Below are 18,320 nucleotides of genomic sequence, written 5' to 3'. Positions count from 1 at the left end.
GGGTTTTAAAAAAAGATAACCATTAAAACAAACTAATGACATTTTTATAACCATAATACAATTTAACAAGTTACAGAATGCCAGAGGATGATCACTGCTATTTGTAGTCCTACATTATAAGCTGTATAACATATAAATTATTACTACATCATATTCTTGGAGTCCTGGATTTATTGAGAAAGGACTGATAAATATCATCCAGAGACTGATACACAAAACAAGAGCATCAAGAAGGAGACTCTGAAAATGTGTGCAACACAAAAGAGGTAAGAAACTCACCGTATGTGAACATGCTCTGTGTGCCTACTTGCTGTGCTCAGAGAATTTATCTGCCCATCATCTCACAGTCAAAAAAAGTAAAAACAGCACGAATGATAGTTAAAAAAAAAAAAAAAAAAAAACACATATACACTGAAATAGCACTAGCCACCTCCTATACCACTTCTAAATACATTAACCTCAGCAACTCTGAGGTTCAGAAAAGTTAGGTGATTTGCCCAGGATCACACAATCAAGAAGTGGCAGAACCCAGAAATTTCTGGACTCCAAAAACTTTGTTCTGCTAATACATGACGTTAATTTTTCTACATGGGTCAATTTTAGCAACTCCTAAGCAAACTCAGTATTTCTCTTTGCTAAAAGATTAATGCTTTTTAACTCTTTTTTCACTCTTATCCCTTCTCCCATTTTCCCTGCATCTACCTAGCTCCTTAGGTTTTCTTTTTTTGGAAGAGTTTGTCCTTCCCCAATTTTTAAGCTATTTTTGAAATATGATCTCCAGAAGTATACTACAACAAACTATTTTTTTTAAGCTGCAACATTTATTGCCAACTTTCGTGTAAGTAAAATCATACACATAGGTTAATCAGTCGACTAGGATGTGCTAGAATTCCTGACATAAATAATAGGCAGATTCTAAAAGTAGTACATACCACAGTGTTTAACACTACTTCTGTGATTTCCTCCATTATAATGATAGCATTTTCACATTTTCTATATTGTTTATAATTTTACCTATCTTTATCAGACTTTCTTGCATTTTCAACATGAAAACACACTACACTCCAGCAAAATTTTTCCTATTGTGTTTTAATGTCTATAGGTTTTAAAAATAAGTATTTTTAATGCTATCAATAAGAGCTAAGGGTCTGAAGTTAGGCAATTTTTAACTTAATAACAGGAAGTGGTGAGTAGCAGCATAATACTGAATATTATCCAACAAAAGGCACAAGAGTCACAAATTCTTAGAAGAGACTTATTACTAGGATATAAAAACACTGCGCACAGTCAAGTAAACAGATTTCTTTAGTTCTGAAGACTAAAGTGGAAGTAAAACTTCAGAAAAAACAATGATTATCAAGTTTAAGGCAATAACATTAAAATTAGAAACTTTTAAAACTGAAACAATGGTGGCTTCCCTGGTGGTCTAGTGGTTAAGAATCCACCTTGCACTGCAGAGGACACAAGTTCAATCCCTGGTCCAGAAAGATCCGACATGCCTCGGGCCAACTAAGCCTGTGTACCACAACTACTGAAGCCCAAGCACCCTAGAGCTTGCTCTGCAACAAGAGACGACACGACAATGAGAAGCCCACACACTGCACTGAAGAGTAGCCCCTGCTCACTGCAACTAGAGAAAACCCCCATGCAGCAATGAAGATTCAGCACAGTCAAAAATAAGATAAATAAATATTTATTTAAAAACCTGGAACACTGGCATATATTATCCAAGGTAACGAGATCCTTTACCTTAAAACTAGATATGTAGCATTGTAAAGCAATTATTCTCTAATTAAAAAAAATATATATATGTAAGTTTTTAAAAAGTTTTAATATTCACGATAGAAAAAACACCTCTGACAATAACAGGTAAAAGTTGGGAAGAAGCGTCTTTAATTTTCACTTGTCAATTTTACTTCCTATTCTTCTCTTCTTTAAGGCAGAGGTTGGTTCTCAACCACAGAATGTTAAGTCTGGGGAGTTCCAACCGTAGCCCTCCTTCTTGGAAGTTGTGTAACCTCAAGCACATCACTTAAGTCCTATGAAGTTCTACGTTCTCATCGATGAAGCTGACCCATCAATGCTATTACTTGCTATTATGGGATAAAATAGAACAGTATTCTAGAGGACTCCATAAAAAGTGAAGCATTATATACAAATGTCACCTTTTATAACTGATGTTGCTCAGATCTATAAAAACAGTCATAAAGTGACCTACTGAATAACATAATCTCCACAGAAAACAGGCACTGTCCATACCTAAAATATAACATTGACCAAAAAGCTAAAGAAAAATAGTATAATAGCTTTCATTAAGCAGAGACCCAAAATTCTAGAATTATTCGTTTTTACTCTCAATTAGTCAGGGATGGCCTTTTAGCACAGGTGAAAAAATTTTAAAGACCAGGAATCACAAAACAGATGGTGAGAATAACTGAACATCTAAGTAGCAGGCTTCACTTGTTTCACAGTTGAAATTCACCTAACCTTTAAAAATATCATGCTACTTTATCAAAACTACTATACATCATAGAAAAATGAGAAGCTTCTCAATTCATTTTATGTTGCTTTCATAAAATTTTGCTTTCAACTTTGCTTTCCAAAAGTCTGCTTTTTCCATACCAAAAAGACAGTACATAAAGTTACAGATCACATGCAAAAAGCTGCAAAAACACTAAAATATTAATGAGTTCAAATCCAGGAAACACTGGAACATGATGACAAAAAGTCCAAGCATATAGGGATGGATTAGCTTCAAGAAGAAATATGTTAATAAAATATTTCATGACAACAAAAACTGAAGGAGAAAACCACATGATTTTATAATAAGATACCAAAAGGCTGACTCCCCAGTTTCTGGCCTGCTGGAGCCATTTACTGAAATAGGGAAGACTGTCAAAGAAGCAGGCCTGGTGGCCAAGAGGCTGAGGCTGTATATAGCTGTGGTGGTTTAAACCACAGTCTCCTCTTTGAAACACTTCCCATGAAGAGGCGGAGACTAATTCTTCAATAATCCTGAAGACAGACTAAACTGACTGACTCACTTCTAACAACCTGCACTGTGACTTTTGAGGCAACGTAACCCGTTCCATCTGGCTTTCTCTCAGAATGCTTGTTCTTAGAAGCCAGCCTGCATTTAGAGAGGAGCCCAGACCACAAGACGAGGCCACCAATAGCTGTTCTGGCCAACAGCCTCAGCTGAGGCCCCAGCTGAAGCCTGCCTCAACCAGTAAATGTGTGAATAAGGAAGCCTGCAATTGCCTCCATCGGACAACAATCATAGGAGACTCTAGCAAAGAACTTCATCATGGAGCCAAGTTCACCCTCCAAATTCTGAGAATTGATAATAATGATTGTTATTTTACTCCATCAGGTTTGAGGTAGTCTGTTAAACAAATAGTAGCTACAACAGAGGGGCATTTAGCAAAGGGACTTTCACTCATCTTCCATCACAGAATGATTAACTTAGCATTACTGGGAAAATATAAACTGTGGCCAGAGAAACAGATGAGGGTATTCTTGAGAATGACCTGAAAGGATGAGATAAACAGTAGCAAGTGGGAATCACTGCCTTGTATTCAAGAAATATTACCATGTGCAGGGGGGAAACATTATGTATACCCTTCACCTCCATTGACATATGCTAACCACATTCCCACTCACATTCATCATGAATAATACCTGGTTTTATGACTATACAAGTAAACACACACAGGTATGGGTATGTTAATACATGCATGTCCGTAGGCATTATATGTGTGCATGAATCTACAGGTATGTATATTTCTTCCAAAAGTTATATAGGTTAGTCCACTGGAAATGGATTCTAGCAAGCATAAGAAAGCTTGACAAGCTACATTTTTAAATTAATTTTTAAAACAGTGAGACACATAAGGCACAGAGTAAATTATTTTATAAACTACCTTTAGGAAAATCTGTTTTAAAAAATCATAAAACTAGAGAAGCCCATTAACAGACTTGATAATTATACAAAACCATACTGGTAAAAAATGAGTTCTTAAAAACATTACTAGTAGTTCCATACTAAGAGCAACAATACCTGAAGTTGTAGGTACTTCCACGGTAATACTACTGTAAGGGGGAGGAGAAGACTCAGTCTCATGTCCAGATGCTGAAGGAGCAGCCTGCACGGTGTGTGGTGTTGGGTTTGAAGTACATGGCTGCTCTACAGCAGATGATTCTGAATTATCCTCTTCATTGTGAAGCTGAGCGAACAAAGGAAAACGAAAACATTAATGTGAAGCACATTTTTTTTTTATTTTTAAAGATTATTTCAGGCAAAGAATCATTTTTCTTTTCTTTTTTAGCTAAAAACAAGCTAAGTAGCATTTAAAAAGATGAATAAAATTTCTGAGAGACACAGTCATTAAGTTTAGAATTTTTATAATTTATAATACAAATAAAGGTCAAATTTTTAGGAATTTATAGGAAAAAAGGTAATGATAACAAACAGATTCAAGTTCGCTCAATCTGTATTAATCACTGTATACAGCAAAGAAAAGTAAAATTCCTAATACAACCACAACACCATATCTATTATACTAGTATCTTATGTAAAATGAATTAATGAAATATAATAACAATTTATAAACATTCTAAAAATGTGGAATACTCTGAGGCTTTCCTAAGTACCAAAAGAATTACTTATAAAGCAAAATAAGTCACTGTGCATATAAAACTTTGAAAAATGTTCTTCATTACAACCAATTTACACTAGATAATATACTGAGATCTTTATGGTTTAACTCATTTAATCCTCACAACAAACAAGAGACTGTTAGACTATTGTCCCCATTTGACAGGCTAAAAGAAAAAAGGAAAAAAAAAAACACCAAACCAACCAAACCAAAACCACTCTGGACATGAAGACTTAGAGTAATCTGCCAAACATCACAATAGGTAGGAAGGCTAAACCATGAATCAAATCCAAGCAATGTGGCTGCACATCTCCTACTTTATAGTAAAAAAAAAAAAAAAAAAAAAAAAGCTTGTCAAGAGAATAAATCTGCATGCTGTGATACAATGCATTTTTAATTTCAGAACACGAAAATTATTACTCCACTTTCTATAAGCTTCACTAAACTTACTTTCTCTGTACCTTAGTGACTCCACATGTAAATTCTAAATGAAACCACAATCCTCACAGACTGTAAAGTAGTATTTGAAAATCAACTAGCATAATGCCAAACACACAAAAGGCATTTAGCAAATACTAGTTCTACTCTTCTTCTCGTTTATTTAATATATTTTATTTTATAAACTCAAAAACAGAAATTATGCAGTGCTTCAGTCTAATAAGTAGTCACTGAAGAATTTTTTAAAATATGTGAAGTAAAACAGGAGGTCAATTTACTTCATTGCTGTTTGGATATGTCTTGCGGTAAGAGATTAAACTAGCAAAACACTTTTTTAAGTTCATAAATATATTATAATTTTTAACAAATCAACCTAAAATCATCTCAAGAAGACAACCTTTTTCATAACACTGTGGAAAAATGTTGCCTGTCATTCAGCAAACAATGAAGGCTGTCCACCATCAAACTACCAACCAACACCGCCAACCACATTCACTGTACCCTGAGAGGAACTCAGGATGGTGAAAGAGAGGATACAGACCCTAGGTAGTTAAGAAGCACATGTGAAGAATAATTTCAATAAGCCCAGACTTTAACATCCTCTGCACAAAGGGCTTCCCAGGTGGCAGAGTGCTGAAGAATCCACCTGCCAATGCAGGAGACACAGGAGGAACTGGTTCGATCCCTGGGTCAGGAAGATCCCCTGGAGGAAGAAATAGCAACCCACTCCAGTATTCTTGCCTGGAAAAGCTCATAGACAGAAGAGCCTGGCAGACTACAGTCCATGCAATCACAAAGAATCAGCCATAAATGAGCAACTGAGCACATGTGCACACACAGAAAAGAACAAAAATCATTCGTTTCAGACGTCTGTTTTTCGTGATTAACAGTATTCTTCTCATGTTCTACTACTCCCCTGGCCTTCCCCCAGAAAAAAACTCCTACAAATCCTGGCTTCTCCCTAACCTCTTCAGAACAGTTCCTCAGACCTACCTGAGAGGTTGTCTCCTGGGCTACAGTCCTCAGTAAGGTCCCCAAATAAAACATAACTTGCAATTTTTAGGTTATGTGTTTTTCTTCAGTCAACAGCATCAAAATTTATGTAACAAAATTCACTCACAGAAAGTGAATTCAAATAAGCACAAAGTCAACTCTGTATGAGCTTTTTCATTTATTTACTTGCAGGGCTTTTCAGAGTAGGCACTAAATGAGCAACCTCTTGACCAGCAACACTCTGCTCTAGAGTCATAAAGCATATTCTATGTTTCCCATTACAAGGCACTCAGGAGAGCTCCTGATGCATTTATTCACCTTTGACCACATTTTTAAGAGCAAAAATGTCAGATGAACAAGTCAAGTCAAACAAAGTACAGATATATACTTAGAAATAGCCTATATTTAGTAATTTAGCCTATATGAGTATATTTAGTATATGTAGAAATTAGTGTTACTAAACAAATAACTGGAGAAGGCATTGGCAACCCACTCCAGTACTTTCGCCTGGAAAATCTCATGGACGGAGGAGCCTGGAAGGCTGCAGTCCATGGGGTCGCTAAGAGTCAGACATGACTGAGCAACTTCACTTTCACTTTTCACTTTCATGCATTGGAGAAGGAAATGGCAAGCCACTCCAGTGTTCTTGCCTGGAGAATCCCAGGGACGGGGGAGCCTGGTGGGCTGCTGGTCTACGGGGTCGCACAGAGTCGGATACGACTGAAGCAACTTAGCAGCAGCAGCAGACTGGATCTCCTTAGAAGACACAGGAATGCCTGCTCACCCCCAAAAAAGCAATTTCCATCTGATAACTCCTCAGGAGGTAGGTACACTGCTTTCTCGGTCCTGAAAGGAGTCACAGTGATCCCACTACTTACCCTGTTGGACCATGTAAAGTGTCAATATGTTGTTTAGTCACTAAGTCATGCCCGACTCTTTCAAGATCCCATGGACTGTTGCCTGCCAGGCTCCTCTGTCCATGCGATTTTCCAGACAAGAATACCAGAGTGGGCTGCCATTTCTTCTCCTCCAGGGCATCTTCCCAGCCCAGTTACTTTGATGTCTTAACTCTGTGTCTCAAAAACTTACACATTTGTGCTTTTACTTTTAACAGCAATCAACTTTCTGAAAGGCTGTCTCCTGAGTTCCAATCCTCAGACTGGCTCCAAGAAGAATCTCCACTCCTTTCTCAGATGGACTACTGTTTAATTTTTTCGACACCTGACTGCCTTTCCTCTAAATTCACACAAGGATTCAAATTAAGTAATATGTTTATCAAATTAGACAATGACATTTGTAGAAATTTTTCCCTAATCATGATGTTATGCTGTTCAATGGTTCTATTTTACATTCTGTATCAACTTCCTAAACAGCAGAAAAAGAGGGGAAGAGTGGAATGGGACCCACATATACACAGTAATGAACCAGGCTCTGTGTCCCATCCACACATCACCTCAAAAGTTATCCTCCTAGCTTGTCCTATTTATGGGCCTCCTGGAAAAAAAAAAAATATGGGCAATAGCACATGAAAATTAAAGCATCTTTAACCCAGTGACCACAGTGATGAAAAGCTGTACAGGAAAACACAATTTTTTAGTCTGAAGATTATATTTGTAGCTAGTTATTATACATGTATAGTAAGTATTTTTTTTTCTTTTTTTGTTTTTTGTTTTGTTTTGTTTTTTTTATTTATGTCTTTTTTTTATAGTAAGTATTTTTAATGATGAGGAAACTGTAAGCATTATGATCAGCTAGCTGGAGGTCTAGCCTTCCTGTGTATAAACTACTGTTTCTTTAATTGGAATTGGCATGCCTCCTATACATATTCCTTCATTCTATCTTAAGGTGATAAAGCATTAAGATAATAACTGGAAAGTCTGCTTTTGAGAAGCTAGACATCTCACTGAAAGTTTTCTAAACATACTAAGATAACAATTATGGATGTGCTATAAAATGTTGTTTAGTGAACTCTACCCAGTACCAGGGCCTGGTGGGTTAGTCAGCAGCAGGGTCTTTTATTTTTTTTCTCTAGCACAGAAACTGAATTACAAGGAAGAACTGTAAGATTGCAGGGCAGGGGGGTAAGGGGTGACTTTTTTTTTTTTTTAATTTCTAAAGCGCTAATACATTTTGTATACTGCCATATACTGACTACGTTTAGTACCAGAGGGCAAAAGCTGGAAAGAAGAGTTAGTAGTTGCAATGAGACAAACTTTAGCTCAATTTAAAATTTAAAAAATTTTTTAGTTAGTACCTTTTAATTTTTAGAATACTCGCTTTTCTGTGGGGCAACAAATCCTTTCAGGCGGATTTTGAATGACTATCTGGCAAGACTGTTGTATAACTAGGATGACCACACAGCTGTTTCCCCAGGACACTTTATGCCTGTTGCGCCAGTGCCCCACTCATTTTAGACTTTTCTTCACTTCTTTCATTCTCAAAAAAATAGCACGGTCAGTCAACCAACATCTAATGGGATTCTTGTCCTTCCTACAAAAGTAGGAGATGATAAGAGTTTCTTTTAACCCTAAGTAAGGTAACAGGACTCTAGGGAAAAAACTCTGGTAATCTCTGTCAGTCAATGTTGCCTTATCCAACACCTGACTTAGAGAAGCAAACAGATAAGGGTTACAATAAAATCAATCTGTAGCTGTAGAGTCAAGCTACTGAGTTTAGTCACCCAAGAAGAAAGTAAGCTGCTGTTTCTATACTCCTAGGGGTAAGATAATAGCCAGTGCTAAGAAATTTCTACAAACAACCCAAGTGTTAAAACCAGTAGCTCAGAAAACAGTCACACAAGACACTGATGCTTAGCAAATGGAACTAGATTTTTGTACCAATAAAAGTGAATTTCAGCAGTCTTCCTCATGCACACGTGCACCATTAAACAAATTAACAGAATCTTCTTAATTTTAGGTTTATTTCCCCACCAAATTTTTCCCACTAAACTTCTGCAGTGTCTGCATACCTTTCCGTTAATGAGAGAGAACCTACAATAAAGCAGTGATCAGGAAATGATGCAAATGATTAGAAAAGAGTGCATAAGCAACAAGTAAATATTAATGGGAAAATAAGCAATGGCACCCCACTCCACTACTCTTGCCTGGAAAATCCCATGGATGGAGGAGCCTGGTGGGTTGTAGTCCATGGGGTTGCTAAGTGTCGGATACGACTCAGCGACTTCACTTTCACTTCTCACTTTCATGCATTGGAGAAAGAAATGGCAACCCACTCCAGTGTTCTTGCCTAGAGAATCCCAGGGACGGTGGAGCCTGGTGGGCTTCTGTCTATGGGGTTGCACAGAGTCGGACACCACTGAAGCGACTTAGCAGCAGCAGCATGCCTAATTTTTAGCTTCTTCTTTTGAAAATACAGAAGTTTGGTTGCAGTTTTATATTTCATAATATAATACAGGCATATTTCTGCTGGTCAAAACCTTTCTTGCTCATATGAGAGAATATCATTATTTCATGGTGCTCCACAAGTAACACCATGGGCTTCAGAGTCTCCTTGACCTGAAGGAGTCTGCAAAACAAACGTTTAAAGCCAAGAATCAACAGATATTTTATCAAGACACAATTGTCTTTTAAATAAACAGGACTTTTATTTTATTTGTAAACCACTACTGTCTGCTCATGATCTGTCAACTGAAAGAAAGGTATAAAAAATTATGTAAAGTATAACTGAATTTTTTAAATAAGAAGAAACACAACATCGCAAGTCAACTGTATATCAACAAAATATTTTTAAAAGCTATTTCCTACAAACTTCCCCTCCCCCTAAAGAAGAGAAAAAGATTATCTGTATAATATATATAGGCAATCAAGATTTCTGGAAAGATACAGAAGAAACTACAAAGAGCTGCAGGCAGGGAAGAGATTTCATCATCCTCTACTATTTGACTTTTCACCCTAAACATAAATTAATTTGAATTTTTAAATTTTAGTAAGTAAAACCAAAACGCAAAAATCCTCTAATTTCTGGTTTGGCATGTCTCAGAAGCAACAACATTAAAGTAAACACGATATCCTAGGATAAAAAAAGCTTTTTCCACATAAAATACCATCACAATATTGTAACAGTTCCCCTTTGAGTTTCTGTATGTACAATCTTCTGTAGAAAATGACACAATCTGAAACTGTAACCACAAAAAAATATATGTGAAGAACAAATGAGCAACTGTATCTGTTTTTTGAAAAGAAAAAAGAGGGAGAGGCATAATTAACAGCAACAGAGTGATTAAAGAATACAAGACTAGTTTTATATTGTCACACTGGACAGTTCTGGGCTGCTGACCTAAATATCCACTCATTAAATTCACTTCTTAAAATTAAGCATAATCACATACTACAAAGGGGTTCTACATTAGTCACTCAGTTGTGTCCAACTCTGTGACCCTACAGCCTGCCAGGCTCCTCTGTCCATTGGATTTTTTTTCAGTCAAGAATACTGGACTAGATTGCCATTTTCCTCCTCCAGGGGATCTTCCCGACCCAGGGATCCAACCAGCATCTCCTGTGTCTCCTGAATTGCAGGCAGATTCCTGACCTGCTGAGCCATCAGCAAAGGCCAAAAAGGGGCTCTAGGCTCTGTTAAATAACACACATACTGCACTGCCTAGTTGACTTTTACATACTGTTCAGATCTTAGCTTAAAATCAAGTTCTCAAGAAAATCTTTCCTATCTCTCAAAAGTAGATGAGGACTCTAACACAATTTTTTAGGCCAGTTTTTTCACTCTCCTCTTTTACCTTCATCAAGAGGTTCTTTAGTCCTCTTCACTTTCTGCCATTAGGGTGATGTCATCTGTACATCTGAAGTTACTGGTATTTCTCCCGGCAATCTTGATTCCAGCTTGTGATTAAAAAAACTAAGATTATGGGATCCAGTCCTATCACTTCATGGCAAATAGATGGGGGAAAACTGGAAACAGTGACAGACTTCATTTTCTTGGGCTCCAAAATCACTGCAGATGGTGACTGAAGCCATGAAATTAAAAGACACTTGCTTCTTGGAAGAAAAGCTATGATAAAACTAGACAGCATATTAAAGAATAGAGACATCACTTTGCTGACAAAGGTCAGTATAGTCAAAGCTGTGGTTTTTCCAGTAGTCATTTATGGATGCAAGAGATGGACCATAAAGAAGGCTCAGCACTGAAGAGTTGATGCTTCTGAACTGTGCTGGAGAAGACTCTTAAGAATCCCTTGGACTGCAAGATCAAACCAGTCAATCTTAAAGGAAATCAGTCCTAAATGTTCATTGGAAGGACTGATACTGAAGCTGAAGCTCCAAAGCTTTGGCCTCCCTTTGGCCATGTGAAGAGCCAACTCACTGGAAAAGACCCTGATGCTGGGAAATACTGAAGGCAGGAGGAGAAGGGGATGACAGAGGATGAGATGGTTACATGGCATCACAGACTCAATGGACATGAGTTTGAGCAAACTCTGGGAGATGGTGAAGGACAAGGAAGTCTGCCGTGCTGCAGTCCATGAGGTCGCAGAGCTGGCCATGATTTCCGACTGAACAACAACAAAACAACACAATGTTAAAGCACCCTGTTCTTCTCAGCTCTTATCACAATAGAAAGTATTTATGTAATCATTCACTTACAATCTCTTTTCCCAGCTAAAGTAAGAGCTCTACAAAACTGGATGTTATGTCTGTCTTGTTGAACACTATGAAAATAAGCTCCAAAGTATTTGGAACCAGCCTTGATTAAAAGGAAAAGAAAATGCAATGTAAGTCACTCAGCACAATAGTATAAAATGGAAAGACTGGAGAAATAACCTTGCTATAACCCAAGTACTCTGAAGTCTCTGAGAGAGTGAAGTCACTCAGTTTTGTCCAACTCTTTGCAACCCCATAGACTGCAGCCTGCCAGGCTCCTCTTTCCATAGCATTTTCCAGGCAAGAATACTGGAGTGGGTTGTCATTTCCTTCTCCAGGGGATTTTCCAGACCCAGGAATTGAACCCAGGTCTCCCACACTGCAGGCAGACTCTTTACCATCTGAGCCACCAGGGAAGCTGAGATCCAGGCTGCAATTGCAGGCTCAGGAACTGATCCTGAAGTCTCTAACAGCTAGTTATTGCATTAGAAAGTTAAAGGAGAAAGAGTATATTCACATCCCAAAGACCTCCAAGGAACAAAGAAACCAAACAGATGGGATAAAGATCTTACATAAATTTCTATTTTTAAAAGAATTTAGGCTCCCGTTAAATTCCTTTTTATATGCCAAAACTGCAACCTAAATACGCTAGATTCTAAGATTATTCTCTTTGAATACAAAATTCTCTATATACTACACTCATTAGTCGTGTTCATAATCCTTTAATTAATGGGTCTGTAGCCTGCCAGGCTCTTCAGTCCATGGAATTCTCCAGGCAAGAATATTGGAGAGGGTCGTCATTCCCTTCTCCAGGGAATCTTCGCAACCCAGGGATAGATCCCTGGTTTCCAGCATTGCAGGCAGATTCTTCACCATCTGAGCCACCAGGGAAGTTCAAATTACAAGTACCTGACCTTATTCTTAAATGTTTATGTCAACAGAAAGATAGTTTTCTCAAAATTCTATTTGGCTTTCTCAGACCTTACCTAAGAAAACACGTATTTACAAATCTGCCCTACAATTATGCCTCTTTAGCAACAAATAGATATGATCTTAACACAGATTGCTGCTGCTGCAGCTAAGTCTCTTCAGTCGTGTCCGACTCTGTGTGACCCCATAGACGGCAGCCCACCAGGCTCCCCCGTCCCTGGGATTCTCCAGGCAAGAACACTGGAGTGCGTTGCCATTTCCTTCTCCAATGCATGAAAGTGAAAAGTGAAAGTGAAGTTGCTCAGTCGTGTCCGACTCTTAGCGACCCCATGGACTGCAGCCCACCAGGCTCCTCCATCCATGGGATTTTCCAGGCAAGAGTACTGGAGTGGGGTGCCATTGCCTTCTCTGTAACACAGATTACCAACAGATTATCATAGATCAAGGGGGAAAAAGAGAGAAAAGACAAAAAGAAAGGAGGAAAAAATCTGTGTACCAACTGGACTGGCAGCTTCTCATACTTTGTTACATCTAAAGTTGTCTGTCTATATAGCACTGCTGCCTCTCAGCCTCCATGTACCTTCTCAGTCTCCCCATAATCTCTCAATCTAGCTCACATTAACTCAGCATGAAAAGACCATAAATGTCTATATATTTCATCACAGGAAGATGGTAGTTTCAGCCCTGCCTGCCATGGTTTTGTACCAAAATATGTGTTATATAACATAAAATATGTTTAAGTTTACTTAAAAAAAAAAAACAACAAAAAACCTCATTTTCCAAATCTGGTCACTAACTTGGGTTTTTGTCTCTCTACAATGCAAGCAGCATTTTGAGGTATACTTATTAATGACTATGCTGTAGTCTTAAGCAATTAGGTTATCTATGGCAGACATGGGACTGTCCCCCTAAAATCCTGTCCATCACTCTTTCATTACAGATACCTTACAATACCTTGGGTGAGGCTGAAGCCACCATATTCCAAGACTATACCCTGACACTCTATATCAGTCAGGGTACAGCAACTCCTTTGGCACAGCAACTGTTTCCCAACCAACCTCGCCCTCTTCCTGGGCAGGGTGCCTGGGTCAAAGGTGAGCAATAAAATAAGCAAAGATTATCCACTTAGAGAACATAGAAAACTGCTGTGGAAATAATAATACAGAGCAATTTCAGGATTTACGATTCCCTTAAGTAGTTTGAGAACCGTAATTTAGAAACCCCAAAGGAGAAAGTACTGCTACACATTTTTTATAAGCAAAAGACATTTTTAATGATGATCTTTAAACTTATAAAACTATTCAAATTCTGAGCTTTCAAAATAGCTTCATGCTTCGATTTTTACAAGCTAACATATCAGTATTTGTAAAGAAATGAATGTGGCCTGCCATTCCAGTTCTACAAGGATCAAGCCATTAGCTACTGCGGTGGCCCAAGGGCCGCGCACTCTGAGGGGAATTCAGGATGGTGAAAGATGGGGAATTTTCTGTGCTTTGGATGTATAGCCCTTAGACAGTGAAGATACACATCTAAGAAAACATTTCAAATGATCTCAGATTCTTACGTATTCCTATCCACAGAAAAGTACTAAAATCACTCACTTCAGATGTCTGATTTTGTGATGAACAGTAGTAATCTTTTTATGCTTCACTGTAGGGTTTTCCCAGCAAATAAAGCTTATATACATTCTGGTTCCTCCATTACCCTCTCCTCTTTGAGGAGTTTCTCTAAGCTGAGGGGCCCTCTCTCAGGCTACAGTCCTCAGTAAGGTCCCCAAACTCACAACATGTACATTGTGCATGTTTATTTCGGTCAACATATCCTATCCAGCGTCAGCAATGATCAGTATAGTGACAATGGCAGCATGCAATGAAAGGTTCCCTTCTGTTTACATAATCAAATTAAATAAGAACATTTCCATAGATTCTCCAAAGAGTTACTTATTTGCATGTGCCAAAGTAAGCCAGCAAATGCAGTACCAGGTCAAGTACAAGCAACCAAACTGGCTAAGGAGCATACTTCATAATAAAGAATTAAATCTCAGATATTAAAGTGTGTGTGTGTATGTTAGCCGCTCAGTCGTGTCTGAATCTTTGCAACCCCATGGACTGTAGCCCACCAGGATTCTCTATCCATGGAATTCTCTAGGCAAGAATACTGGAGTGGGCTGCCATGCTCTTCTCCAGGGGATCTTCCCACTCCAGGGACTGAACCCAGGTCTCCCACATTGCAGGTGGATTCTTTACAGCTTGAGCTACCTGGAAAGCCACATTAAAGTATAGCAATATTGAAGAATCCTTGCAGCACTATTTACTGACTTTTTATACTCTTTTAATTTTAGTGAAATCCTACAGAACCTAACAACTCTGTGGAAAGAAACCTTTATCTAGAATTCAGCAGTTCTTTAAGGATTTCTTTCCTTGCCATTAAAGTCAAACAAAATTGTTATTTTGTACTCTCCTTTTAAAAAACAATAGTATGATCTCTTTCTTATTATATTATTCCTGTCTATAAGCACAAATGGAAAGACGTCCACCAAATGTCAACTTAAGGTATTTTTGGCTAGTAAGATTTGGGTGCCTAACTTGCTTCTTTTTCTGTACTTATACTGCCTGTATTTTTAAAAATAGTTATGTATTCCTTTTTATGAAAATAAAAAAATTATTATAAAAACATACTTTAGCCCAGTGATTGGGAAAAGTTTTAAGACTATACTATAAGACTACATCCAAAGAAACTAATCAGAAACAATATTTCTTCATAAAGCTGTTCAACACAGTATTATAATAATGGAAAACTGTAAACATACTATTTATCCAAAATAGAATAAACACTGTTAACAACATAATAGAATACAGCCATTTAAGATGGTGCTTCCAAAGGGGCTTCCCGGGAGGTGCAGTGGTAAAGAACACGCCTGCCAACACCGGTGGCACAAGAGACCCGGGTTCAATCCCTGGGTCAGGAAGATCCCCTGAAGGAGGAAATGGCAACCCATGCCACTATTCTTGCCTGGAAAATCTCATGAGGCTACAAAGAATCAGACAGGACTGAGAGGCCAAAGGATACTTGATGAAACGGGAAATGTTCATGATACAGTGTTAAAGAATTAACAAGACTGTGTGTGTGTGTAAATCATATATTATTCATCTTATTTGAAGTAAGATGAAATGTTAGCAGTTTCAAAATGACTGTTAACAGACAAATGGCTAGCATGGGTGCTTGCAAACTATTCTCTTGGTTTTTTTTTTTAACTTTTCTGTATTTTTTCTAAGTTCTCTAGAACAAAGATCAAAGAAAGTACGAAACAATTTTTTTTGTTCTTAATGTAGGACAGCATGTGATACGTTAAAAAGGTTTCCACCTACACTTTAAAGAAACAAGTTTCTACAAGTCAGAAAACTGACATTTGTAAAACTTCTCAATAATACTAAAAAGAAAATCACCACAGACTTTGCATCCACTAAGTAAACTTTTATAATTATTACCCCATTACTGTATTTACAAGAAAGTCACATACATAAACCCAGATACTATGATGTTTGTTATTGTCCATCAACCAGTTAACAGTACTACACATAAAGCAGTATCAGCATGTATCCATTTGAATGTGATGATATTCTATTTTTTTCTTTATTTAATTGGAAGCTAATTACTTTACAGTATTGTAGTGGTTTTTGTCATACATTGACATGAATCATCCATGGGTTTACATGTGTTCCTCATCCTGAGCCTCCCTCCCATCTCCCTCCCGATCCCATAAATGTGATGATATTCTAAAGAAACCCATTCTAGAGGTCAAAGTGATTCATGAAGCTTTTTCTTTGTCTCTTTCCCACCTACTGCTATTTGCTATTGCTAAGTCACTTCAGTCGTGTCTGACTCTGTGTGACCCCATAGACGGCCCACCAGGCTCCCCCGTCCCTGGGATTCTCCAGGCAAGAACACTGGAGTGGGTTGCCATTTCCTTCTCCAATGCATGCAAGTGAAAAGTGAAAGTGAAGTCGCTCAGTCGTGTCTGACCCTCTACGACCCCATGGACTGCAGCCTTCCAGGCTCCTCTGTCCATGGGATTTTCCAGGCAAGAGTACTGGAGTGGGATGCCATTGCCTTCTCCGCTTTCCCACCTATGACAAGTGTATTCTCCAGGGTGCTCTCTGGCTTTAAATAGTTGTTAATCACGTTATGTATTTGTCTACATAATCTGTGTGTATGTGTTAGTTGCTCAGTCGTGTCCAACTCTATATGACCCTATGGACTTTAGTCTACCAGGTTCCTCTGTCCATGGTATTCTCCAGGCAAGAACACTGGAGTGGGTTTCCATTATCTTCTCCCGGGGATCTTCCCAACCCAGGGATCAAACCCGGGTCTCCCGCGCTGCAGGTAGACTCTTTACCATCTGAGCCACCACAGTAATACTATCTACTCCTCAGAGCTTCAGTGAGGATGGCACTAGCACTGTCAGCAGCACAACACCAACGTTCCCACTGCTTTATTCTATGGCCTAGCTGAAAAAAAACTAAAACTCCACAAACTTTCCACCAATGACTCTGAGAAAATGCTCATTAAGCACCCAGCATACCAGCAGTAAACTACTGTGGCAACAATGGTTGTGTCAGTCACTGCTCTTCCACTGCAGCCCTACATATGAAGTGTAGACGGTGCTTCCCCCATCCAAACTGAACTGCAGAAATCAGGTATGTTCACATCATCTAACCGCTGATGGCAGGAAAGCGCAAAAAGGATGGGGACTTGTCACAAGGACATAGGAACAGATGGTCAACTCTAAGATCATCTGAGTCTCACAACGATGGTAGTGTGAGTATAATTAACCAAGTTAAAATCCATGAATTTGTACTAACTGAGATGAATAAGTAAACTGGAGGCTACAAATGTTCTTCCTAACAGAATTCTACAGAATAAATGCAGAAGAAACAACAGAATTCAGAAATCACCGTTTGACAACCATCACTGTAAATCTTTCAATAGTAACAACCAGGGAGTTCTAAAAATCAATGCATCAAAGTATAATTAAAGGTCCTTTGTAGGGCAGACTATAAAATACTTCATATGAATCTTTCCAAAACATTAATCTAATCCGTAACAAAGAAGATTAAAGAACTGTTCCAGATTAAGGGAGACCAAAAGACACAATAACTAAGAACAACAGCTGATCAGGGACTAAGATCCCAATCTAAAAATAAGTTGCTGGGTTTTTTTCCACAATAAAAGACATTAATAGGGAAGCTGGTAAAATATATTTATAGATTACAGTACCACATTCATGTCACTGACTTTGATAACTGCACATTGGCTTGTAAAAGAATGTCTTTTTTTTTTTTTTTTTAAAGAAAACATACACTGAAATATTTAGACATAAACAGATAACATATCTGGCATTTACTTTCAAGTGTTTCGAAAAATATAGCATGTGTGTATATATACACATATATACAAACAAAATATCACAAGGCATATGTAATATCAACATTTGAGGAAATTATATGAATGGTATACAGGAATCCTTTGTACTAATTTCCCATACTTATAAGTCTAAAATTATTTTAAAATAAAGTTAAAAGTCAAAATGCAATAGGACAAGAAAACAGAAAAAATACATTCCATAAACAGATTAATTTAAAACTCTACAATCCCAGCTTCTAATTTCCACTCTATCACTAGAAACCTATAT

The 18,320-nt window shown here is 37.9% G+C and overlaps 1 protein-coding gene and 1 long non-coding RNA gene across 2 annotated transcripts in view; both read right to left on the bottom strand.

Annotated features, from left to right (window-relative positions):
• Positions 1-18,320, bottom strand: part of NDFIP2 (Nedd4 family interacting protein 2) — a 71,879-nt gene that overhangs the window by 31,103 nt on the left and 22,456 nt on the right. The window contains exon 2 of the mRNA XM_019971821.2: positions 4,061-4,226. Coding sequence (XP_019827380.2) covers positions 4,061-4,226 — 166 coding nt within the window. The remainder of the gene's footprint in view (positions 1-4,060; positions 4,227-18,320) is intronic.
• The window catches only part of LOC139186222 (uncharacterized), a 29,257-nt gene continuing 21,885 nt past the window's right edge, over positions 10,949-18,320 (bottom strand). The window contains exon 3 of the long non-coding RNA XR_011569778.1: positions 10,949-11,801. This is a non-coding gene — a long non-coding RNA (uncharacterized lncRNA). The remainder of the gene's footprint in view (positions 11,802-18,320) is intronic.

This window comes from Bos indicus, chromosome 12 (genome assembly GCF_029378745.1).
Source record: "Bos indicus isolate NIAB-ARS_2022 breed Sahiwal x Tharparkar chromosome 12, NIAB-ARS_B.indTharparkar_mat_pri_1.0, whole genome shotgun sequence".
NCBI lineage: Eukaryota > Metazoa > Chordata > Mammalia > Artiodactyla > Bovidae > Bos > Bos indicus.
Note: the sequence above shows the minus strand (reverse complement) of the source record. Positions and strands in the feature narration are given on the sequence as shown.